Source organism: Notolepis coatsorum, assembly GCF_963971535.1.
Source record: "Notolepis coatsorum genome assembly, chromosome: 6".
Taxonomy (NCBI): domain Eukaryota; kingdom Metazoa; phylum Chordata; class Actinopteri; order Aulopiformes; family Paralepididae; genus Notolepis; species Notolepis coatsorum.
This window is the reverse complement of record NC_140170.1, coordinates 30,620,954-30,648,031: the sequence shown is the minus strand read 5'-3', so window position 1 is coordinate 30,648,031 and position 27,078 is coordinate 30,620,954. Positions and strand designations below refer to the sequence as shown.

The following is a 27,078-nucleotide window of genomic DNA, read 5'->3' as shown; positions in this document are numbered from 1 at the left end:
TTGGATCCGACCCACACGCCAGGGGGACCTTGCATCTCTGCAGGTCTAAGAACAGAGAGGCTCTGGCCTGCTCTCTGACATGCTGGTCGTCACTGTTCAGCATGTTGAGAAGATGACTGAGTCTCGTGGCGATGTACGTCCATTCAAAGTTGGGAACACCCAGGCCGCCCCTCCGCATGGTATGGAATATGATGTCCCGTGTTGAGTGAGTGTTCAGTCCAGTCCATTGTCTCACCATCTGTATGGTTTTATTGTTCATCTCACAAAGACATTAAGGAATATGTACATTTGAGAATAGGTGCTGAACTTTGATCTGTCTGACTGCTTCAAGTTTCATGATGAGTGGCAGGGGCGATTAATCAATTAAATCTAACTTGGTTGAGTAATCAGAGACAATTTCACTCACTTGTTGTTCCCATTCACCTGCCACATTAAATGTATGACCCAGATAGGTGTATGTTTCATGACGTGCGTAGACTCTCAGTGGCTTGTTATCAACTGTAAATGTGGGAATTATATCTGATTTTGCCCGGTACCAGCGGTTTCCCCCGCTCCGCCTCTCATAGAATACAGCACATTTTGCATATTTGACTCTGTCTGTCTGTCTGTCTGTCTGTCTGTCTGTCTGTCTGTCTGTCTGTCTGTCTGTCTGTCTGTCTGTCTGTCTGTCTGTCTGTCTGTCTGTCTGTCTGTCTGTCTGTCTGTCTGTCTGTCTGTCTGACAAAATGTGAGAATATTGTGAGATTGATAAATAGGATAGGACGTAACCTTTAAGAAAACTTAGACGAAAAAAGGCGTTTATTTTCCAGTATGATTATCACAATGACTCAAACGCAAGCGAAAAATAGTGGTTACGAGTTTGTATTCTCCATTGGGTTGCACAGGTAGCAATTTGTTTCAGTGACTTGTTAATTTCAGTCATTGCAGTGCAAATGTCGGGTCAGCTTGTCATTTATGTGCTTGTTCTGTAGGACTGCTTCAGTCAACACCTTTGTACCCGGCACACAAATATTTAAAATCATACGATTAAATATTGTTTAAAATAAAAAGCTAAATGCTATTATTTTGTGTGTCATGTTTCGAGCATTCAACGAAATGCTTTCTGTTATATCTGATCTTGTAATATAACAATGAATCATCACAGACACGGAGGTACTCAGTAACAAGGCTTTATACTTGATAGCAGGTAAATACCATAACAACCACAGGTGCGCAATCACCACGTACATATACAGGGCGAGTACGGCGATCGCCCTGGGACAAACCCAACCCAATACATAACATCTCCTCCCCACTTAGCATAATGGTACCCCTAAGTTGCAACAGCCCGCATGGCAATACAACATCATAATAATATATATATATATATTTTTTTTTCATTTGCCCGGTCAACAACATTCCAAAAAATCTAACAGTCCACTCTCCCCCTTTCCCATTTTGGACACAGACTTTTTTTTCTTTTTTTTTTCTTTTACAGTTTTCTTTTTTGTATAAGTCTTTCATTTAGGTAAGTCTATAGATCCAAACGAATGGGTGGCCGCCGTTCCCGACTTGGATATCGGCGGTCACCACTGTCCATTTGTGGCGTCGGTGGCATGGACTTTGGTGCCGGGGTGTCGGCGTCATCATCACCCTCCTGGGTGGGTGAGGCCACTGTAGGCTCTTCCAGGGAAGGTAAGTCAATTGACACCGGCTGCATAGTTGGAGTGTCATTCAAAAACAGCTCTGTAATTCCAGCAGTGGATTGGGGTTCCCTAGGGGTCTCTACACTCCCCAATAACTGCTCTGTGTGCCGTTTCCACACCAGATCGCTGTCTGTCTGTACTGTATAGGACAGCGGTCCTGTCTGTCGGACTACAGTGGCGGGCACCCACTTCGGTCCACGATGGTAGTTCCGTCACCAGCACTGAAAGCCCTGGTCTTGGCTCTCAATGCTCTTCTTCTTACTTGCTTATCCTGTTCATGCCACACAATTTCTGCTTCCTCTGGTGGTCTGAGAAGATCCAGGTTGGTGCGCAGCGGTCTCTGGTGGTTGCGTGTGCGGTGTTCCGGTAGGTTAAGAGGAAACCGTGAAGGCGTTGGTGGAGACTACCTTGTCCCTGTGACGCCTTTAGGCTGTGTTTCAAAGTCTGCACAAATCTCTCAGCTAACCCATTAGTTGCTGGGTGGTAGGGTGCAGATCTAATGTGTTTAACTCCGTTGACCTTTAAGAAAGTGTCCATCTCCTGAGAGATAAATTGGGGCCCATTGTCACTCACCAGTTGTTCTGGACACCCGAAACGGCTAAACATTTCCCCCAGTTTCTCAATGGTCCTCTCAGCCGTTGTGGATTTCATTATTGCCACTTCGGGCCATTTGCTGTGGGCGTCTACCGCCACAAGGAACATTTTCTCTTCGTACGGCCCAGCAAAATCAACATGTAGCCGTTTCCATGGCTCACTTGGCCACTCCCAGGGGTGTAGTGGTGCCGGCTGGGGTGCATTACGGACCCGCTGACAGGTGGGGCATGTCTTAGCCTTTTCTTCGATGTTGCTGTCCAGCCCGGGCCACCAAAAATAGCTACGTCCGACCTCTTTCATACGGACCATGCCACAGTGTCCCGTATGAAGTTGTTGTAGCATGGACTGGTGCATTCTCCACTTGACTGAAATAAAAGATGTCAACCTGACCCGGGCCTGGCTTTGACACAGGTAATGGTAGCCTGGAGAGGCCGTCTGCGTTACCATGCAATTCTGACTTCCGATATTTAATTGCATAGTCATGGGCAGACAAGAGCAATGCCCATCTCTGCATCCTGCTCGCTGCGAGCGGTGGGATGCCCACATGCGGACCTAGTATGGTCGTGAGTGGCTTGTGGTCGGTCAGGAGTGTGAACCGTCTCCCGAAAAGGTACGGGTGAAATTTTCGTATGCCGAACACGATGCTTAGTGCTTCACGCTCTATTTGAGCGTAATTTGATTCAGCCTTGTTCAGTGTTCTGGACGCAAAAGCAATGGGTTTCTCTACCCCATCCAGCATGATATGGGAGATAACCGCCCCTACTCCGTATGGGGATGCGTCACAGGCCAGCTGTATCGGCAATGCCGGGTCAAAGTACGTTAAGGCCTCTGACCTCAGCAGCGTCTCTTTTGATGCTACGAAAGCCTTCTGACACTCCTCAGTCCAGGCCCATGGCTTCTCCCGACAGAGCAGTTGGTGCAGCGGCTTCAGCGCTGTCGAGAGACCCTTCATGAATCGTCCATAATAGTTCAGTAGTCCCAAGTATGAACGGAGTTGGGCCACATTTTGGGGGGCAGGAGCCTCCACAATGGCCTTAGTCTTTGAAGGAGCCTTGTGCAGCCCTGCAGCGTCAATTACATGGCCGAGGTATTCGATGGAAGACTGAAAAAATTCACATTTCCCTTTGTGGACTCTCAGTCCATAATCCTGCAGCCTCTGCAGGGTCTCATCCAGGTTCTGAAGATGGTCTTTGTCATCCTTCCCCGTCACCAGGATATCATCTAGGTAGCATTGTACCCCAGGCAACCCACACAAAATCTGATCCATCGCCCTTTGGAACAGAGCAGGGGCTGAGGTTATCCCGAATGCCAACCGACAGTACCTGAACAACCCTTTGTGGGTGTTAACCGTCAGAAACTTTCTGGAGTCTTGATCCACGTGCATCTGCAGGTACGCATGGCGGAGGTCAATTTTACTGAATTTCTGGCCGCCAGACAGGCCAGCGAACAAGTCCTCGATAAGAGGCAAGGGGTATTTCTCCACTTCCAGCACTGGGTTCAATGTAGTCTTGAAATCACCACATACCCTTATTTCCCCATCCTTTTTTATAATGGGCACGATGGGGGTACTCCAATCGCTGACGCTAACTGGCTCCAGCACCCCACTTTTCACCAGAGCATCCAGTTCCGCCTCCACCTTGGGCCTGATGGCGTAGGGCACTGGCCGCGCTTTCAAGAACTTAGGTGTGCTGCCTGGTTTAACTCTCAGCTTCACCGTAATGTCCTTCATGCTTCCGAGCTCCTTTTTAAAAACATCAGCATGTTTCTTAAGAACTGCGGGTAACCCTGTGTCCCCCTGTGTCACCAGTCGCACCGCGGGCCAGTCCAATTGTATTTTCTCCATCCACGCCCGTCCCAGTAAGGAGGGGTAGTCGCCATGCACCACATAGAGTGGTAGTTTAGCGTGCTGTCCGTTCAGCTCCACTTTGACCTCTGTGACCCCTTTTAGGGCCACCGCTTCTCCGGTATATGTCTTCAGCACCACTCGGGCTGGCCGCAGTGGTAGGTGTTTCAGTGTTTGTCGATACACTTTGTCTGACACCAGTGACACCGCCGCGCCGGTGTCTATCTCCATACGCACTGGTTTCCCCTCTAGCGAAGGTAACACCCAGTAGCCACTAGACCCACCCGCCACAGTTAGTATGTGTAGTGGATACTCCTCGTCAGAGGAGTCACTAACAGCCTTGTGTTCCACCTGGTATACGCCTTTCTTGGTCCTAGGTTTGAATGCCTCTTTTTGAAACCTAGGTTGTCTGAGTTGCGACGGTGCTTCGCTCCTCTTATTACGGCATGCCCGCTCAATGTGGCCCTTTTTGCCACAGCACCGGCACTCTAACTCCTTGCACCAACATTCCGTCGCTTGATGCCCTGGCTTGCCACACCGAAAACACATGCCCTGTCCTGACATTTGTCTTTGGTTTACATTAAAAACCTGATGCACTTTGGCAGACGCACTCAGTTGTTGTGCCTCTCTGGCTGCCAATTCCATTGACACACTGACATCAATGGCCTTTTGTAGGGTGAGCCCATGTTCTGTTAACAGTCTTTTTTGTGCTGCCTCACTTTGCAGTCCACACACAAGTCTATCCCTGATGGTGTCATTTAATACCTCATTAAATTCACAGTGTTCAGATAATTTCCTAAGTGCTGCTACAAACATTGTTACAGTTTCCCCCTCCTCTTGATTCCTCCTATGGAACCGAAACCGTTCAGCTATCAGGAGTGGTTTAGGAGAAAAGTGTCCCGTCAATGCAGTAACAATCTGTGCATATGTCATTTCCCCCGGTTTTATCGGTCGTACCAAACTTCGTAGAATGTTGAAAGTCCTTGCCCCAATCACACTCATAAACGTGGGCACAATCTTAATGTCTTTAATGTCATTTGCGAGCACAAAGAAATCAAATCTCTCCGTATATGAACTCCATTGTTCCACGCTCTCATCAAAGGGGCCGATACTCCCCAATATTCCAGCCATTGTTCTTGTTACGACATGCACTTCTTGTTTGTCCGTACTGTTATCACTGTCTGTGTCTAGATCCGACATTCACACACACATCAACGTTACCAGTCCGCCGCATAGCTCCGTTAGCCGCTCAGGGTACACGTATTAGCTCCGTTGCTAATGGCAACCAAATGTCCTCCACTTAGTTTCCAAAGTCCCACTTTTCTTTCGACCAAGGATGCCGCGCAGTTCCGTCGTCCTCGTCGCCAATTTGTTATATCTGATCTTGGTAATATAACAAGGAATCATCACAGACACGGAGGTACTCAGTAACGAGGCTTTATACTTGATAGCAGGTAAATACCATAACAACCACAGGTGCGCAATCACCACGTACATATACAGGGCGAGTACGGCGATCGCCCTGGGACAAACCCAACCCAATACATAACACTTTCTACCTTCAATTTGTTGGTTAGATGATCGGGGTTATCCACTGAAGCCATAGTTAATGACTCTGACCAACCCAACGACCAAACAGGAGTGCAATTATTACTTTTATTACTTATTATAACGAGCGCACAAGAGCCATTTAGAGTGCAGTTGGCCGTCTTGTTTGGCACAGGGGGGGGGGGGCAGATGCAGAACACCCACATCCAAACACCGCAGCATTTCAGTCAAGAGGATCATACAGCAGTTTTAAGTAAGTCTCCCCTGGCAAAGTCTTAATCTAAGCTGGATGTGGCCAATTACTTAAACATTGTCTTTACAAACCTGCATACTTTTTTTGCAAACCAAAATACTATACTTTATACTTATAGCACATGCATGAGCCTGGTCTCTTTTGAAAGATGACATTCTGAAGTGTATGATACCATAAAGGGAGATCACTTTTAGTACTAATGAAATAGAGTAACATAGGTCTGAACTTGAGTTGTAGAAAAACTTGTTACTCAAGTTTTTCTGTAGTAGTTAGTAGTACAGAGGTAGTATTTCCCCAGAAGGTGGTATGGCTTAAAAAACATGTACATGTCCAAATTTCATAAAGATACATTCAGAAATGAGTGATTATGAGTGATTTTGGTAAACTGTGTACAAAAGAAAAGTTTTCTCATGGACTTCAATTCATTCTGCTGTTTTTCTATTCTTGTTTTCGCTCATTAGTTTTTCACCTAGATCCCTGATTCATACATGCCCGGGTGGGGTATCATTGGAAAGCCATTGGCTACAACCCTCCACAATTATTTTCGAGATCGCCAAATGATTGACGGAACTAGAGCCCCAAGAGTCGGGAGTGGTATTTTGCGCAATACTGTGTACTTTGCACAAGCCTCAAATACCGGCATGTAACTCGAGAACCGCTGAACGGATTTTGTCGGATTTTGTCGCTATCGACAGGCAACAAATAATCCTTCAATTCGATATATACATTGTATTACAAAATATGCACACCCGAGCGACTAGTGGTCGCCAAAGTGCCTGTGGGAAAATCGTCCTAAAAAGGGCCCACATGCTTTCTACCTTCAAGTTGTTGGTTAGATCAGTGGTTCTCAACTGGTCTAGCCTCGGGACCCAACATTTTCCTTAGTAATTAAGTCGCGACCCACATTTTTTAACGACTATGATTTATTTCAAATTTTGTTTTTGCAGTAATACACAATCTTTCATGCTGTCACCCCCCCGGTCCTCTCTCTCTCTCTCTCTCTCTCTCTCTCTCTCTCTCTCTCTCTCTCTCTCTCTCTCTCTCTCTCTCTCTCTCTCTCTCTCTCTCTCTCTCTCTCTCTCTCTCTCTCTCTCTCTCTCTCTCTCTCTCTCTCTCTCTCGCTCTCTCTCACTCACATTGCGGAAATCTCTGAAGGGGACGAACTGCACGATGTCCCTGACCGCCTCCTCTCCGCTGTCGGCCCTCAGGACGCTGGCGTCTCCGTCCAGGAACTCCATGGCGGCGAAGTCTGCGTTGCCGACGCCGATGATAATGATGGACATGGGCAGCTTGGCCGCCGTCACCACGGCCTGGCGCGTCTCGTCCATGTCGCTGATCACCCCGTCCGTGATGATGAGGAGGGTGAAGTACTGCTGCAGGGACATTGTTAGGATTAGGTGGCGAGTGAAGGAGAGGAGAACCCAATATGCGGAATGACAGGAGGCAGAGATGGCAGGATAACGTGTAGCTGGCACTAATAAACAACAAACTGTGAACTCGAAAATAAAAGGCAACAAAACGGACAACACTTACTTAGACAGAACAACAACAGTGCGAGGACGTCATAGACAGGAACAAGGGGTAACCGGAGGTAATGACGCCACAAGGAAGTAAGGACAGAACACACTTAAATACACAGACTAATTATGATGAGAAACACCTGGCAGGCCAGGCCAAAACACAGAATCAAATAAACACAAAACTAGACACAAAAGCATTATCACAATAACACAACCAGACAGGAGGACAACATCACACAAGGGAAGGGAAAACCAATGACAACAAGCATAATGAAATCACATTAATCATACTTGACAAGACAGATATAATAATTGCCTGCACCATCTGATGGTGCCCGCTAGAGGGCGGCAGGAGACCATTATTCATCTTGTCCTCACAGCCCCAGACAGGACTTAGTCTGGGACCGTTACAGGAGATGGTAAATGGCTGCTTTTTTATATAGCGCTTTACAATTTGTTCCTCACATTTTTCCCATTCACTCACACATTCACACACCGACGGCGGAGGCAACCATGCAAGGTGCCACAACCTGCTCATCGGGAGCAATTAGCGGTTAAGTGTCTTGCTCAAGCACACATCGACACGCTGCCCGGGAGGAGCGGGAATCGAACCAGGAACCTCCGGAATGCCAGACGACTGCTCTACCTCCTGAGCCACTGTCTCCCCCAGTGAGTGTTATGATGAGCAGAGTGAGGTACTGCTAGAGTACAGGAGGAGGAGGGGAGGGGGGGGGGGGAGAGAGGAGGAGGAGGAGAGAGGAGGGGGAGGAGGAGGGGGAGGAGAGAGGAGAGAGGAGGGGGAGGAGGAGGAGGGGGAGGAGAGAGGAGGAGGAGGGGGAGGAAAGAGGAGGAGGGGAGGAGGGGGAGGAGAGAGGAGAGAGGAGGGGGAGGAGAGAGGAGGAGGAGGGGGTGGAGAGAGGAGGAAAGAGGAGGAGGGGGAGGAGAGATGAGGGGGAGGAGAGAGGAGAGGAGGAGAGAGGAGGAGGACGGGGAGGAGAGAGGAGGAAAGAGGAGGAGGGGAGGAGGGGGAGGAGAGAGGAAGGGGAGGGGGAGGAGAGATGAGGGGGATGGGGAGGGGGAGGAGAGAGGAGAGAGGAGGGGGAGGAGAAAGGAGGGGGGTGAGAGAGGAGGAGGGGAGGAGGGGGAGGAGAGAGGAGAGAGGAGGGGGAGGAGAGAGGAGGAGGAGGAGAGAGAAGGAGGGGGGAGGAGAGAGGAGGGGGAGGAGAGAGGAGAGAGGAGGAGAGAGAAGGGGGAGGAGGGGGAGAGGAGGAGGAGAGAAGAGGAGGAGGGGGAGGAGGACTTTCGGAATGAGCCACTGGAAGGAGATTTGCATCACGCTGGAAGGTTTGTAGTTGGTCAGAAGAACAAAAGGCCTCCTCCCCCTCTCTCTCATTAAATAACAATACATAAAGTTCACAAGTGCATTTCAACACGGTAACGTCTGTTGTCGTACGAACAATCCAATCTATTTAGAAACACAAACAGACTGTCTTGATGGAGAATCCAATGCTAACTGTTGGCTATAGGTCGGCCATCTTGGCTAGCTAGCCATGTACAATGCTAAGCTAATGTCATATCAAGTACTAACTAGTATTGTCACGATACCAATATTTTTATTTTAACAGCTTGGCTAGTGGTCTGTATGTGCTTCCATGCATTTGTGCTAAGCTAGGCTAGCTTGCAGCCGGACACCTTTCTACTGAACGCACAGAGAGAGGAAACTGGTGTCTATCATCTTGTCCGACTCTGGAGAAGACGGTAAGTGCATTTCCCATAATGTTGGCGTGTTCCTTTAACTTTGTGAGCGCCGGAGGCCTAGAGCATATTAGTTCCTACCATGCGAACACTCTAAAAGATAGGAATAAGTGGCGGTGTTTGCAGGGCTATATATATATATTCTATATTATAGCTATGGATACAATACTATGGCCCATTTGACATAAACTATCTATCGTTCAATATGTGAAAAAGAATAAATGATTTTGTCAATACGTTTGCGTGTTATACCGTGGTGAATATAAGTATAGTTTCAGAGTGATCCTGTCTAATCCCAGAAAACGACGCTATGCAGCAAAACGTGAATTTCACTATAAGCGTTGCCGTTTCTCGCCTGGACACGCTACTATTTCCAAATCAAATACATATAATAGGTATTATGTTTCATTATGAGTGCAGAAAAGGGGGGGAGGGGTCTTTTCTGATGCTTTGATCATCACCAACGGCATACGTTGTGGAGTAACGTTACACACATGTTGCGATCGAGGTGAAATCATGGTTGGATCAAAGCAGGATTGATATAATTTAGCCCTTACCTTCACTAGGAGGTACCCCAAAAAGAATATTCTAATTGTCTGATCGCGAGTCCAAGTACTGGTGTCCATCGTGTCGCCAACATAATCCACCACAACAGATGCATCGGAGGCATTTGACGCTTCTCAATGGGATCGGGACAATATATAATGTTTCAATGGGTGCTCGATACTGCCACCTGGGTGGATGCAGCCGGTATTGCACTTTGGCATTCTCAGGATGATTCCCCATGTTAACCCCGAGTCCGTGTGCCTGTAATGAATGGAAATATCGAATAAAAGAAATAATGATGAAAACCTGACTATCCTTGGGTCTGGTGTCCAAAGAGTTAACTTAGGAGTGAGTTTCTTTCCCCTGTTCTTCTATCAATTAATTATGGTTTATCTTGTGTTTTTGTCTAGTCATCCCTAGTAGATGATGATGATGAGGAGAGACAGCACTAGTAGATGATGATGATGAGGAGAGACAGCACTAGTAGATGATGATGAGGAGAGACAGCACTAGTAGATGATGATGATGAGGAGAGACAGCACTAGTAGATGATGATGAGGAGAGACAGCACTAGTAGATGATGATGAGGAGAGACAGCACTAGTAGATGTAATGATGATGAGGAGAGACAGCACTAGTAGATGATGATGATGAGGAGAGACAGCACTAGTAGATGATGATGAGGAGAGACAGCACTAGTAGATGATGATGAGGAGAGACAGCACTAGTAGATGATGATGATGAGGAGAGACAGCACTAGTAGATGATGATGAGGAGAGACAGCACTAGTAGATGATGATGATGATGAGGAGAGACAGCACTAGTAGATGTGATGATGATGAGGAGAGACAGCACTAGTAGATGTAATGATGATGAGGAGAGACAGCACTAGTAGATGATGATGATGATGAGGAGAGACAGCACTAGTAGATGATGATGATGATGAGGAGAGACAGCACTAGTAGATGATGATGAGGAGAGACAGCACTAGTAGATGTAATGATGATGAGGAGAGACAGCACTAGTAGATGATGATGAGGAGAGACAGCACTAGTAGATGATGATGAGGAGAGACAGCACTAGTAGATGTAATGATGATGAGGAGAGACAGCACTAGTAGATGATGATGAGGAGAGACAGCACTAGTAGATGTGATGATGATGATGAGGAGAGACAGCACTAGTAGATGTGATGATGATGAGGAGAGACAGCACTAGTAGATGATGATGATGAGGAGAGACAGCACTAGTAGATGATGATGAGGAGAGACAGCACTAGTAGGTGATGATGATGATGAGGAGAGACAGCACTAGTAGATGATGATGAGGAGAGACAGCACTAGTAGATGTGATGATGATGAGGAGAGACAGCACTAGTAGATGTAATGATGATGAGGAGAGACAGCACTAGTAGATGATGATGAGGAGAGACAGCACTAGTAGATGATGATGATGAGGAGAGACAGCACTAGTAGATGATGATGAGGAGAGACAGCACTAGTAGATGTGATGATGATGAGGAGAGACAGCACTAGTAGATGATGATGAGGAGAGACAGCACTAGTAGATGTGATGATGATGAGGAGAGACAGCACTAGTAGATGATGATGAGGAGAGACAGCACTAGTAGATGATGATGAGGAGGAGAGACAGCACTAGTAGATGATGATGAGGAGAGACAGCACTAGTAGATGATGATGAGGAGAGACAGCACTAGTAGATGTAATGATGATGAAGAGAGACAGCACTAGTAGATGATGATGAGGAGAGACAGCACTAGTAGATGTAATGATGAGGAGAGACAGCACTAGTAGATGTAATGATGAGGAGAGACAGCACTAGTAGATGTAATGATGATGAGGAGAGACAGCACTAGTAGATGATGATGATGATGAGGAGAGACAGCACTAGTAGATGTAATGATGAGGAGAGACAGCACTAGTAGATGATGATGATGAGGAGAGACAGCACTAGTAGATGATGATGAGGAGAGACAGCACTAGTAGATGATGATGAGGAGAGACAGCACTAGTAGATGTAATGATGAGGAGAGACAGCACTAGTAGATGTAATGATGATGAGGAGAGACAGCACTAGTAGATGATGATGATGATGATGAGGAGAGACAGCACTAGTAGATGTAATGATGATGAGGAGAGACAGCACTAGTAGATGTAATGATGATGAGGAGAGACAGCACTAGTAGATGATGATGATGATGAGGAGAGACAGCACTAGTAGATGATGATGATGATGAGGAGAGACAGCACTAGTAGATGATGATGAGGAGAGACAGCACTAGTAGATGTAATGATGAGGAGAGACAGCACTAGTAGATGTGATGATGATGAGGAGAGACAGCACTAGTAGATGATGATGATGAGGAGAGACAGCACTAGTAGATGATGATGATGAGGAGAGACAGCACTAGTAGATGATGATGAGGAGAGACAGCACTAGTAGATGATGATGAGGAGAGACAGCACTAGTAGATGTAATGATGATGAGGAGAGACAGCACTAGTAGATGTAATGATGATGAGGAGAGACAGCACTAGTAGATGATGATGATGATGATGATGAGGAGAGACAGCACTAGTAGATGTGATGATGATGAGGAGAGACAGCACTAGTAGATGATGATGATGAGGAGAGACAGCACTAGTAGATGATGATGATGAGGAGAGACAGCACTAGTAGATGTAATGATGATGAGGAGAGACAGCACTAGTAGATGATGATGATGAGGAGAGACAGCACTAGTAGATGTAATGATGATGAGGAGAGACAGCACTAGTATATGATGATGATGATGATGATGAGGAGAGACAGCACTAGTAGATGTGATGATGATGATGATGAGGAGAGACAGCACTAGTAGATGATGATGATGATGATGAGGAGAGACAGCACTAGTAGATGTAATGATGATGAGGAGAGACAGCACTAGTAGATGATGATGATGATGATGATGAGGCGAGACAGCACTAGTAGATGATGATGATGATGATGATGAGGAGAGACAGCACTAGTAGATGTAATGATGATGAGGAGAGACAGCACTAGTAGATGATGATGATGATGATGATGATGAGGAGAGACAGCACTAGTAGATGTGATGATGATGAGGAGAGACAGCACTAGTAGATGATGATGATGAGGAGAGACAGCACTAGTAGATGTAATGATGATGAGGAGAGACAGCACTAGTAGATGTAATGATGATGAGGAGAGACAGCACTAGTAGATGTAATGATGATGAGGAGAGACAGCACTAGTAGATGATGATGATGATGAGGAGAGACAGCACTAGTAGATGATGATGATGATGAGGAGAGACAGCACTAGTAGATGATGATGATGATGAGGAGAGACAGCACTAGTAGATGATGATGATGATGAGGAGAGACAGCACTAGTAGATGTAATGATGATGAGGAGAGACAGCACTAGTAGATGATGATGAGGAGAGACAGCACTAGTAGATGATGATGAGGAGAGACAGCACTAGTAGATGTGATAATGATGATGAGAGACAGCACTAGTAGATGATGATGAGGAGAGACAGCACTAGTAGATGATGATGAGGAGAGACAGCACTAGCAGATGTAATGATGATGAGGAGAGACAGCACTAGTAGATGTAATGATGATGAGGAGAGACAGCACTAGTAGATGTAATGATGATGAGGAGAGACAGCACTAGTAGATGATGATGATGAGGAGAGACAGCACTAGTAGATGATGATGAGGAGAGACAGCACTAGTAGATGATGATGATGAGGAGGAGAGACAGCACTAGTAGATGATGATGAGGAGAGACAGCACTAGTAGATGATGATGAGGAGAGACAGCACTAGTAGATGATGATGAGGAGAGACAGCACTAGTAGATGATGATGAGGAGAGACAGCACTAGTAGATGATGATGATGATGAGGAGAGACAGCACTAGTAGATGTAATGATGATGAGGAGAGACAGCACTAGTAGATGTAATGATGATGAGGAGAGACAGCACTAGTAGATGATGATGAGGAGAGACAGCACTAGTAGATGATGATGATGATGAGGAGAGACAGCACTAGTAGATGATGATGAGGAGAGACAGCACTAGTAGATGATGATGATGATGAGGAGAGACAGCACTAGTAGATGTAATGATGATGAGGAGAGACAGCACTAGTAGATGATGATGAGGAGAGACAGCACTAGTAGATGATGATGAGGAGAGACAGCACTAGTAGATGATGATGAGGAGAGACAGCACTAGTAGATGATGATGATGAGGAGAGACAGCACTAGTAGATGTAATGATGAGGAGAGACAGCACTAGTAGATGTGATGATGATGAGGAGAGACAGCACTAGTAGATGATGATGAGGAGAGACAGCACTAGTAGATGATGATGATGATGAGGAGAGACAGCACTAGTAGATGATGATGAGGAGAGACAGCACTAGTAGATGATGATGATGATGAGGAGAGACAGCACTAGTAGATGATGATGATGAGGAGAGACAGCACTAGTAGATGTGATGATGAGGAGAGACAGCACTAGTAGATGATGATGAGGAGAGACAGCACTAGTAGATGATGATGATGATGAGGAGAGACAGCACTAGTAGATGTAATGATGATGAGGAGAGACAGCACTAGTAGATGTGATGATGATGAGGAGAGACAGCACTAGTAGATGATGATGATGATGAGAGACAGCACTAGTAGATGATGATGAGGAGAGACAGCACTAGTAGATGATGATGAGGAGAGACAGCACTAGTAGATGTAATGATGATGAGGAGAGACAGCACTAGTAGATGTAATGATGATGAGGAGAGACAGCACTAGTAGATGATGATGAGGAGAGACAGCACTAGTAGATGATGATGAGGAGAGACAGCACTAGTAGATGTGATGATGATGAGGAGAGACAGCACTAGTAGATGATGATGAGGAGAGACAGCACTAGTAGATGTGATGATGATGAGGAGAGACAGCACTAGTAGATGTAATGATGATGAGGAGAGACAGCACTAGTAGATGATGATGATGAGGAGAGACAGCACTAGTAGATGTAATGATGATGAGGAGAGACAGCACTAGTAGATGATGATGAGGAGAGACAGCACTAGTAGATGTAATGATGATGAGCAGAGACAGCACTAGTAGATGATGATGAGGAGAGACAGCACTAGTAGATGATGATGAGGAGAGACAGCACTAGTAGATGATGATGAGGAGAGACAGCACTAGTAGATGATGATGAGGAGAGACAGCACTAGTAGATGATGATGAGGAGAGACAGCACTAGTAGATGATGATGAGGAGAGACAGCACTAGTAGATGATGATGAGGAGAGACAGCACTAGTAGATGATGATGATGATGAGAGACATCACTAGTAGATGATGATGAGGAGAGACAGCACTAGTAGATGATGATGATGAGGAGAGACAGCACTAGTAGATGATGATGAGGAGAGACAGCACTAGTAGATGATGATGAGGAGAGACAGCACTAGTAGATGTAATGATGATGAGGAGAGACAGCACTAGTAGATGATGATGAGGAGAGACAGCACTAGTAGATGATGATGAGGAGAGACAGCACTAGTAGATGATGATGAGGAGAGACAGCACTAGTAGATGATGATGAGGAGAGACAGCACTAGTAGATGTAATGATGATGAGGAGAGACAGCACTAGTAGATGATGATGATGAGGAGAGACAGCACTAGTAGATGATGATGATGAGGAGAGACAGCACTAGTAGATGATGATGAGGAGAGACAGCACTAGTAGATGTAATGATGAGGAGAGACAGCACTAGTAGATGATGATGAGGAGAGACAGCACTAGTAGATGTAATGATGATGATGAGAGACAGCACTAGTAGATGTAATGATGAAGAGGAGAGACAGCACTAGTAGATGATGATGATGAGGAGAGACAGCACTAGTAGATGATGATGATGAGGAGAGACAGCACTAGTAGATGTAATGATGATGAGGAGAGACAGCACTAGTAGATGATGATGAGGAGAGACAGCACTAGTAGATGATGATGAGGAGAGACAGCACTAGTAGATGATGATGAGGAGAGACAGCACTAGTAGATGATGATGAGGAGAGACAGCACTAGTAGATGATGATGAGGAGAGACAGCACTAGTAGATGATGATGAGGAGAGACAGCACTAGTAGATGATGATGAGGAGAGACAGCATTAGTAGATGATGATGAGGAGAGACAGCACTAGTAGATGATGATGAGGAGAGACAGCACTAGTAGATGATGATGAGGAGAGACAGCACTAGTAGATGTGATGATGATGAGGAGAGACAGCACTAGTAGATGATGATGAGGAGAGACAGCACTAGTAGATGTAATGATGATGAGGAGAGACAGCACTAGTAGATGTAATGATGATGAGGAGAGACAGCACTAGTAGATGATGATGATGAGGAGAGACAGCACTAGTAGATGATGATGAGGAGAGACAGCACTAGTAGATGTAATGATGATGAGGAGAGACAGCACTAGTAGATGTGATGATGATGATGAGAGACAGCACTAGTAGATGTGATGATGATGAGGAGAGACAGCACTAGTAGATGATGATGATGAGGAGAGACAGCACTAGTAGATGATGATGAGGAGAGACAGCACTAGTAGATGATGATGATGAGGAGAGACAGCACTAGTAGATGATGATGAGGAGAGACAGCACTAGTAGATGTAATGATGATGAGGAGAGACAGCACTAGTAGATGATGATGAGGAGAGACAGCACTAGTAGATGATGATGATGAGGAGAGACAGCACTAGTAGATGATGATGATGATGATGAGGAGAGACAGCACTAGAAGATGATGATGATGATGAGGAGAGACAGCACTAGTAGATGATGATGATGAGGAGAGACAGCACTAGTAGATGATGATGATGAGGAGAGACAGCACTAGTAGATGATGATGATGATGAGGAGAGACAGCACTAGTAGATGATGATGAGGAGAGACAGCACTAGTAGATGATGATGATGATGAGGAGAGACAGCACTAGTAGATGATGATGATGATGAGGAGAGACAGCACTAGTAGATGATGATGAGGAGAGACAGCACTAGTAGATGATGATGATGATGAGGAGAGACAGCACTAGTAGATGATGATGAGGAGAGACAGCACTAGTAGATGTAATGATGATGAGGAGAGACAGCACTAGTAGATGATGATGAGGAGAGACAGCACTAGTAGATGTAATGATGATGAGGAGAGACAACACTAGTAGATGATGATGAGGAGAGACAGCACTAGTAGATGATGATGATGATGAGGAGAGACAGCACTAGTAGATGTAATGATGAGGAGAGACAGCACTAGTAGATGATGATGATGATGAGGAGAGACAGCACTAGTAGATGATGATGAGGAGAGACAGCACTAGTAGATGATGATGATGAGGAGAGACAGCACTAGTAGATGATGATGATGAGGAGAGACAGCACTAGTAGATGATGATGAGGAGAGACAGCACTAGTAGATGATGATGAGGAGAGACAGCACTAGTAGATGTAATGATGATGAGGAGAGACAGCACTAGTAGATGATGATGAGGAGAGACAGCACTAGTAGATGATGATGATGAAGAGGAGAGACAGCACTAGTAGATGATGATGATGATGAGGAGAGACAGCACTAGTAGATGATGATGATGATGAGGAGAGACAGCACTAGTAGATGTAATGATGATGAGGAGAGACAGCACTAGTAGATGATGATGATGATGAGGAGAGACAGCACTAGTAGATGATGATGAGGAGAGACAGCACTAGTAGATGATGATGAGGAGAGACAGCACTAGTAGATGTAATGATGATGATGATGATGAGGAGAGACAGCACTAGTAGATGTAATGATGATGAGGAGAGACAGCACTAGTAGATGTAATGATGATGAGGAGAGACAGCACTAGTAGATGTAATGATGATGAGGAGAGACAACACTAGTAGATGTAATGATGATGAGGAGAGACAGCACTAGTAGATGTGTAGAGGTATTTTTCCAGACAGGATGAAGGTAGCAAAAGTGATCCCACTTTACAAAGTAGGAGATAAGCACAGCTTCACTAACTATAGACCAGTGTCATTGCTCTCACAGTTCTCGAAAGTGCTTGAAAAACTGTTTTCGCATAAGTTAGATGGTTTTGTGGAAAAGAATAAACTGCTGAGCGAAAGCCAGTATGGCTTTAGGCAAAACAGATCAACAGCGACTGCCTTAATGAATATTATTGAAGAAATAACAACAGCAACAGATAAAAGGAAATTAACAATAGGGGTGTTTATTGATTTAAAAAAGGCATTTGATACCTTAGATCATAATATTCTAATTTCCAAATTACGTTCATATGGTGTGAGAGGAATGGTTCTTGAATGGTTGAGTAGTTATCTCCACAATAGGCAACAATATGTGCAGTTGGCAGATGTCAAATCTGAGCTCATGAAGATTGAATGTGGGGTACCGCAAGGTTCGGTTTTAGGGCCCAAACTCTTTCTTTTATATATTAATGATATTTGTGATGTTTCAAAACTATTACAGTTTGTCTTGTTTGCTGATGATACAAATTTTTTTTGTTCTGGAAATAATTTAAAGGAACTAGCTGAATATATTGTGTATGAAATGACAAAGCTAAAGAAATGGTTTGATGTAAATAAGCTATCACTGAATCTGAAAAAAACGAAATTTATGATTTTTGGCAATCGAAAACTAGATGAAAATATAGTACTGACCATAGATGGAGCTGATATAGAGAGAGTTAATGAATTTCGTTTTCTTGGTGTGATTATGGATGATAAATTAACATGGAAATCGCACATAGCACACGTTAAAAAAAAGATGTCCAAGATTTGTTATGAATAAAGTAAAGGATGTGTTAGAGTATGAGGCAATGAGAACACTCTACTGCTCACTCATCTCACCTTATATCAGTTATTGTGTTGAAGTATGGGGGAATACTTATGGGACAAATATAAAACCATTATATATACTACAGAAGAGGGCTGTACGAATCACACATAAAGTGAGTTATCGAGAACACACAAATATATTATTTATTAAATCTAGAATAATTAAACTTGAAGACATGGTTAAGTTTCAAACAATGTTAATTATGTTTAGGGCAAGAAATAATACACTGCCAGAAAAACTACAAAATCTTTTTCATTTAGAAAGTGAGTTTAGTAGGAGAAAATACAATTTTAAACATCAGTTTGCACGTACCACACTTAAACAGATGTGTCCTTCAGTTATTGGTGTAAAGTTATGGAATTCTCTCCATAGCGAGCTTAAGGGATGTAACAGTGTTTATCAATTCAAAAAAATTTATACAAAAAAAATATTTAGTCAGTATGAAAATCAAAATGTGATCTGAATAGTGAGATATTTTTTTTTCTCTTCTCTTTCTTTTCTTTTTTATTCTTTATCATTATTATTATTATTAAAAATTTTCTTGTTTAACTGTGGATTGTGTTTCTTTTATAATGGTATAAATGATTATTTGTGTAAATAAGGTTATACGCCGACCATTAAGAAAATACATGTTAGTTTAGGAATAAGGGGCAGGTAATTATAAGATTTATTCTTCTTCCTGCTCCTTTTGTCCATGGAATGGCTATTTATGATTTTTTAATGAAGAAACTATGATTGTATTATTCCATGTGGCAAATAAAAACTCTGAACTGAACTGAACTGAACTGTAGGAGACAGAGGGGTCAGTGATGCTCCGAGATGAAGGGATGAAGTGATACTCCTGCTGAGCGTGACATCCATCACTTCTTGAGATCATGTGAAGGACAGACGGATAGACACGCATGCAGACAGACAGACAGACAGACAGATAGACACGCACGCATGCAGACAGACAAGAGATTTCCTTCCTTTATAGTTAAGATATGCAGTATCTCATCGTTCGGTCTCTTGGCAATACGTGTTCTGATCTGTCAACATTCTGATAGCTTTGATATGTAGCCCATAAATCCTGGCTTGAAAGTAATTGGAAACATGGAGGAGGCTCTATATGTGGTTATCGTTTCAACATTTGTTATGCAACCCTTTCACTGCCACACGACAGAAGGTTAGCCCTTTACTATCACACAACCGACGGCGATGCTCCATCATTAGCATCATTAGCTCCGCGGATATATATATATATATATCCACTAGGGCTGACCCCGATTTGTCGAATAGTCGACTAATCGATCGAAAGGAGCCGTAGTCGACTGCCAACCTCTTAGTCGAAAAATATATATAATATTTTTCTTTTTTTCATTCTTTCTAAAAAGCAAAGAGGCCTAGAAGCGTGGCTAACGCTAATGGCGCGCATACCAGAGGCTAACTGCCTAAGAAAACAGGCACAGAGGCGCACTGAAAGAGGATTTCACCCGTCTAATGAACACACTAGACTAGACACATATCAAGATGTATCCATCAGTGGACCAATTGCATGCGTTTGCAGATGACAAGAAGCCTCCCGTCGACTCCTTCAGACATTAACACTTTGGGTGCCGGCCAAAAATCCGGAAAATGACTGTGGGTTGCCAGGATTCCTGGACGATTCTAGCATATCTCATGATCTTAGCGGAGCTATTTCTATATTTTATATTATAACTATGGGGAAATGGTTGGGCTCATTTGAAGACGACAAGTTGATGTACACAATGCAAAAAACCGTTTGTTTCTGCATGTCTTCGTTCGTTCACAATTACAAGTTAAAAAACGTCAACAAAAGATAAAAGTGGAGGTAAATTATTTAGAACAGAAGTTACAGGCACTTTTATGAAAGGTGTGCCGGCGGGGTGATAATAGGTACTGAACGTGTTATAAAGCAATTTAGACTGGGATGGATGGATGGATGGTTTGATTGATTGATTGTTTGACAGATTGTTTTATTGGTTTGATTGATAGAATGTTTTATTGTTTTGTTGATAGTTTGATTCATAGATTGATTTGTTTGATTGATTGATTACTTTGTTGGTCATTTGATTGATAGAATGTTTGATTGTTTTGTTGATAGTTTGATTCATAGATTGATTTGTTTGATTGATTGATTACTTTGTTGGTCATTTGATTGATAGAATGTTTGATTGTTTTGTTGATAGTTTGATTCATAGATTGATTTGTTTGATTGATTGATTACTTTGTTGGTCATTTGATTGATAGAATGTTTGATTGTTTTGTTGATAGTTTGCTTGATATAATGTTTGATTGTTTTGTTGATAGTTTGATTCATAGATTGATTTGTTTGATTGATTGATTACTTTGTTGGTAATTTGCTTGATAGAATGTTTGATTGTTTTGTTGATAGTTTGATTCATAGATTGATTGGTTTGATTGATTGATTACTTTGTTGGTCATTTGATTGATAGAATGTTTGATTGTTTTGTTGATAGTTTGATTCATAGATTGATTTGTTTGATTGATTGATTACTTTGTTGGTCATTTGATTGATAGAATGTTTGATTGTTTTGTTGATAGTTTGCTTGATAGAATGTTTGATTGTTTTGTTGATAGTTTGATTCATAGATTGATTGGTTTGATTGATTGATTACTTTGTTGGTCATTTGCTTGATAGAATGTTTGATTGTTTTGTTGATAGTTTGATTCATAGATTGATTGGTTTGATTGATTGATTACTTTGTTGGTCATTTGATTGATAGAATGTTTGATTGTTTTGTTGATAGTTTGATTCATAGATTGATTTGTTTGATTGATTACTTTGTTGGTCATTTGCTTGATAGAATGTTTGATTGTTTTGTTGATAGTTTGATTCATAGATTGATTTGTTTGATTGATTGATTACTTTGTTGGTCATTTGATTGATATGCCTGGCGCTAATGAACAAGTAAGTTTTATAACTACTGGTGTAGGTCCAGACAACATTATTATAAAATACAGAATACTTTACAATGCAAAAAACTTGAAACTTTGATGCCATGAACATTTTTATTGTAAAATATGTTCAATAAACTGGGTGACAAGTCATCAGTACCAACCATTGTTGCTGTGCATTATATGCTGGTAACATTCACAGTATAGGATTATGGTAATTTACCAAGACAATACCTTATAAAAAGTGAACACTGGAGGATAATCAACCATTGTTTCAGTGCATTTAGGAGTTTGTTGGTAACATTCACAGTATAGGATTATGGTAATTTACCAATACAATACCTTATAAAAAGTGAACACTGGAGGATAATCAACCATTGTTTCAGTGCATTTAGGAGTTTGTTGGTAACATTCACAGTATAGGATTATGGTAATTTACCAAGACAATACCTTATAAAAAGTGAACACTGTGATGATAACCAACCATTGTTTCAGTGCATTTAGGAGTTTGTTGGTAACATTCACAGTATAGGATTATGGTAATTTACCAAGACAATACCTTATAAAAAGTGAACACTGGAGGATAATCAACCATTGTTTCAGTGCATTTAGGAGTTTGTTGGTAACATTCACAGTATAGGATTATGGTAATTTACCAAGACAATACCTTATAAAAAGTGAACACTGGAGGATAATCAACCATTGTTTCAGTGCATTTAGGAGTTTGTTGGTAACATTCACAGTATAGGATTATGGTAATTTACCAATACAATACCTTATAAAAAGTGAACACTGGAGGATAATCAACCATTGTTTCAGTGCATTTAGGAGTTTGTTGGTAACATTCACAGTATAGGATTATGGTAATTTACCAAGACAATACCTTATAAAAAGTGAACACTGGCTGATGATAACCAACCATTGTGTCAGTGCATTTAGGAGTTTGTTGGTAACATTCACAGTATAGGATTATGGTAATTTACAAAGACAATACCTTATAAAAAGTGAACACTGGAGGATAACCAACCATTGTTTCAGTGCATTTAGGAGTTTGTTGGTAACATTCACAGTATAGGATTATGGTAATTTACCAAGACAATACCTTATAAAAAGTGAACACTGGAGGATAATCAACCATTGTTTCAGTGCATTTAGGAGTTTGTTGGTAACATTCACAGTATAGGATTATGGTAATTTACCAAGACAATACCTTATAAAAAGTGAACACTGGAGGATAATCAACCATTGTTTCAGTGCATTTAGGAGTTTGTTGGTAACATTCACAGTATAGGATTATGGTAATTTACCAAGACAATACCTTATAAAAAGTGAACACTGTGATGATAACCAACCATTGTTTCAGTGCATTTAGGAGTTTGTTGGTAACATTCACAGTATAGGATTATGGTAATTTACCAAGACAATACCTTATAAAAAGTGAACACTGTGATGATAACCAACCATTGTTTCAGTGCATTTAGGAGTTTGTTGGTAACATTCACAGTATAGGATTATGGTAATTTACCAAGACAATACCTTATAAAAAGTGAACACTGTGATGATAACCAACCATTGTTTCAGTGCATTTAGGAGTTTGTTGGTAACATTCACAGTATAGGATTATGGTAATTTACCAAGACAATACCTTATAAAAAGTGAACACTGGCTGATGATAACCAACCATTGTGTCAGTGCATTTAGGAGTTTGTTGGTAACATTCACAGTATAGGATTATGGTAATTTACAAAGACAATACCTTATAAAAAGTGAACACTGGAGGATAACCAACCATTGTTTCAGTGCATTTAGAAGTTTGCTGGTAACATTCACGTCACATGAACTACAGGGCATATCTTACTTGGTCTCTCGCATCGATGACTGCATTGTCCATTGATAAATGGATGAAGCGCCAGATGATCTGTGGACCAAAAAATATCCAATACATGCTTCCAAAGTATATAAATAATAGGCCAATGGACTGCATTAGAAAAGTGTGGTATGTTACCTACAGTATATACTTTTTTAAACTGGGTGACTGTCAGCAACCATTGGTTCTGTGCAAACGGTAAAAATGAGGGGGGAAAAAGATAAATAAAAAAAAACTATATACACACACAATGCAAATTATGAATGGAGTCGATACAGCTAGATCGCTAACATAACGTCTCATCTGCAAGTGGTCCAAACATGCCTATGCAATATCGACAACCGTGGCCCAAATACATGTGTTCAACGCATTTGTCTTGTACAGAAAACAGTGCAACTACCCATACACTATACTATACTATACTATACTACAATATACTATACTATACTATACTACACTATACTATACTACACTCAGCTAGCTATACTATGTACCGGTACACATGGTTCTGTCTGTATCACACAATGATGGATTATTTAGAAGTAATCTGTACTTCTGTGTGCCGGATTATTTAGAAGTAGTCTGTACTTCTGTATGACAACTAATAAAGAAACTATTTAGAGAAATCCCTCTTTGTGTGGTACAGAGCGAAGCATTTGTCACGATGCAGGGGGACTTTGCACGATGTGCAAAAATATCTGGTCTCACTCCTGATGCCACGCCTACTGCAGACACGACATTTCCTACACGGTAGCTTTCTCTTCGGGGTGGCTTTGTATGCAACCATTACATGCTTCACAAAGCCACCCACTAATCTGCTCTGCGGGTCCCCCAGTGGGGCCCTAGGGTCGACACGCCCCACCTGCTCAGCCCCTGCCTCCTCCTCATCCCCACCCCCTGCCTCCTCCCCTGCCTCCTCCCCTGCCTCCGCCTCCGCCTCCATCTCCGCTGTCACCCCAGGAATCTTCTTCTCCTTACCGTCTGTGTAGGTCCGCGCCACAGCCCTGGTGAACCGGAAGAGGTTGGAGTAATGCCCTTGTGGGTGCTTTTTTTTGTACAAGACAAACGCGTTGAAGATACATATTTGGATCAGATACATCACAAACTTTTTGGTCCACTTTCCAGTCTTACGTGTAACCGGATAGTACGATATATTTTGATCCAGCTGATCGACGCCGTTCATGAATTTATTGTACTCCAGGATTGATGTTGGCTTGAGCATCTCCACCCTCAGCGCTTTGCCCTTCTTCTGCTTCTTCCACACCATCGCCTTTTCCATAGTGTCCTCGTGGAAGCTGCTGATGGTCTTCACGATTCTCTTATCGCGCCATGCCACGATCAGGACCTCCTTGTTGTTGACCGCAATGCGCTCCCCCACACCGATGTCACGTTTGGTAATGTTCTTGATGATGGCTGGCTCGCCCCGGTGCTTCCTGAGGGTACCACAGACGTCGGTCCTCAACTGTCGGAGCCTGGCTGACATACGTACCGAGTTGTAGAAGTTGTCCATGTAGAGCGTATAGCCGGCCCCAGACAGACGTCCAAGCAGACCGACGACCGTGTCCCCCAGGAGCGAGCCTTCCCGACAATATGGCTTAAATGAAAAGCAATATCCTGTGCGTGATTCGCACAGGAAGTAGGACTTGATGCCATAGCGGGTGGGCTTGTTGGGGTTGTAGACCCGGAAGGTCAGGCGGCCTCGCCATGCCATCACCCCCTCGTCAATGGCGAGCTCGCGTTCAGGCTGGTACAGCTCCTTGCACCTCGTGTTTACATGGTCGACTACAGGGCGTACTTTGCACAATTTGTCTCTAACCTCCAGGGAAGTATTGTCCGCAAAGTGGAGGAATCGCCAGATCAATTGGAACCTGTTGCGTGGCATGGTATCAGAGTAGTACGGTGTGTACATCATGTCGTCAGTGGTCCACATCTGGTCCACGCGAGGCTTCCGCAGGACACTGCTAAGGAAATGGAGTCCGAGGAACTTCTTCAGCTCCTTCAATGTGAGGGGCTTCCAAAGCAGTGCCCTGCTACTGGTTAGCGTGGGGTCCAGCCGGGCAATGGACTGCTCAGCGTAGAGGTTGGACTGGGCAACAATAGAGTTCAGAAAAGCATCCGTCAGGAACAGATCCATCCATTTCGCAGGCCGGTAAGATCTGAGTGCCTTGGCGTCCTGGAGCAACCCCGGTTGGGCTGTGAAGGGGATCCTTTGAGGCACCCAGCCCTCACGAGACCAGGCATTCTCCTCTTCCTGACGGATCGCAGCCCTGCTCTTCGCTCCTCCACGACCTGTCAATTATACAAATATACTATAACACCCCTACTGTAGACATTCATATGCCACGTAGTTACAAACTGTGTGAGTGAATGAGTGAGTGTGTGTGGGGTTCAGATGTCAGAGCTGGACGTGGTGTGGGGGTCAGAGGTCAGAGCTGGAAGTGGTGTGCAGAGTGAGGCCAACTTACCGCTCTTAGATGTGCGTTTCCGCCCTGCAACAGGTTCCGGCATGTCCAGACTAGCATCCAGTTCTAGAATCACATGATGTAATACATTACACTAGGGCAACGCATTGTCATTGTATTTACCACCATCACCACCAGACCAGGCCCTGCAGCAGCCAGTCACCACCAGGCCCAGGCCCTGCAGCAGCCAGTCACCACCAGGCCCAGGCCCTGCAGCAGCCAGTCACCACCAGGCCCAGGCTCTAGCAGCAGCCAGTCACCACCAGGCCCAGGCTCTAGCAGCAGCCAGCTACCACCAGGCCCAGGCTCTAGCAGCAGCCAGTCACCACCATGTACAATTACCTGCAGGAGTAGAATGTGATCCTATGTCGTTGCCAGTCTCAGCGTCACTATCTGCAGGGTCTGCGCCAGAATCTGAATTGGATTAAATTCATTCAGTAAGTAAGTCTCACAAAACACAATAGTAATACATTTACACATACATAAATGTAGTTAGTACATACCCAAGCATGTTGGTGTATTGGCCCCGGATTCGGTTTCGGAGTGTTCTGCTGTGTGAACACAAAATAAATCAGCGGCCATCAAAGCATGTACATGTGTGTGTGTTGTAATCAATGGAATTTTACATATGCTACACAACCATGCATTTAAATATAGGCCTCGCCATGTGTCCATGCCATTGTGTATGTGTGTGCTGTAATCAATGGAATTTGCATATAGAGGCCTCACCATGTACTGCGAAGTTCAAAGGTGTTGGAGAGGATGCATGTCTTTTGATCTTGTGTGTGTGTGTGTGTACACACACTGCACACACACACACACACATACACACACACATCAAATGGCATGGGGTGAGGCATCTACACACACACACACACACACATCCATGTAACTAAATGTAGTGGCCTGTACATGCCTACTATATCCTATATCATTCAACTATCGATTTGAACATGCACAAAACAATATTCACATTGCAACATACCAATTACCACGTCGACCACCACCACCACGTCGTATCATGCCCAGCATGCAACTATTATCACTTACATGATAGCTACACACTTCAAAGAGCCACTTCAAAGGGCGTGCACATGCACACACACACACACACACGCACACAAGAC

At 43.6% G+C, this 27,078-nt stretch overlaps 1 protein-coding gene across 1 annotated transcript in view; it reads right to left on the bottom strand.

The window, feature by feature from the left end:
• cpne2 (copine II) overlaps positions 1-27,078 on the bottom strand; it is a 164,109-nt gene that overhangs the window by 3,231 nt on the left and 133,800 nt on the right. Inside the window, exon 14 of the mRNA XM_084316211.1 lies at positions 7,060-7,412. Coding sequence (XP_084172337.1) covers positions 7,060-7,412 — 353 coding nt within the window. The remainder of the gene's footprint in view (positions 1-7,059; positions 7,413-27,078) is intronic.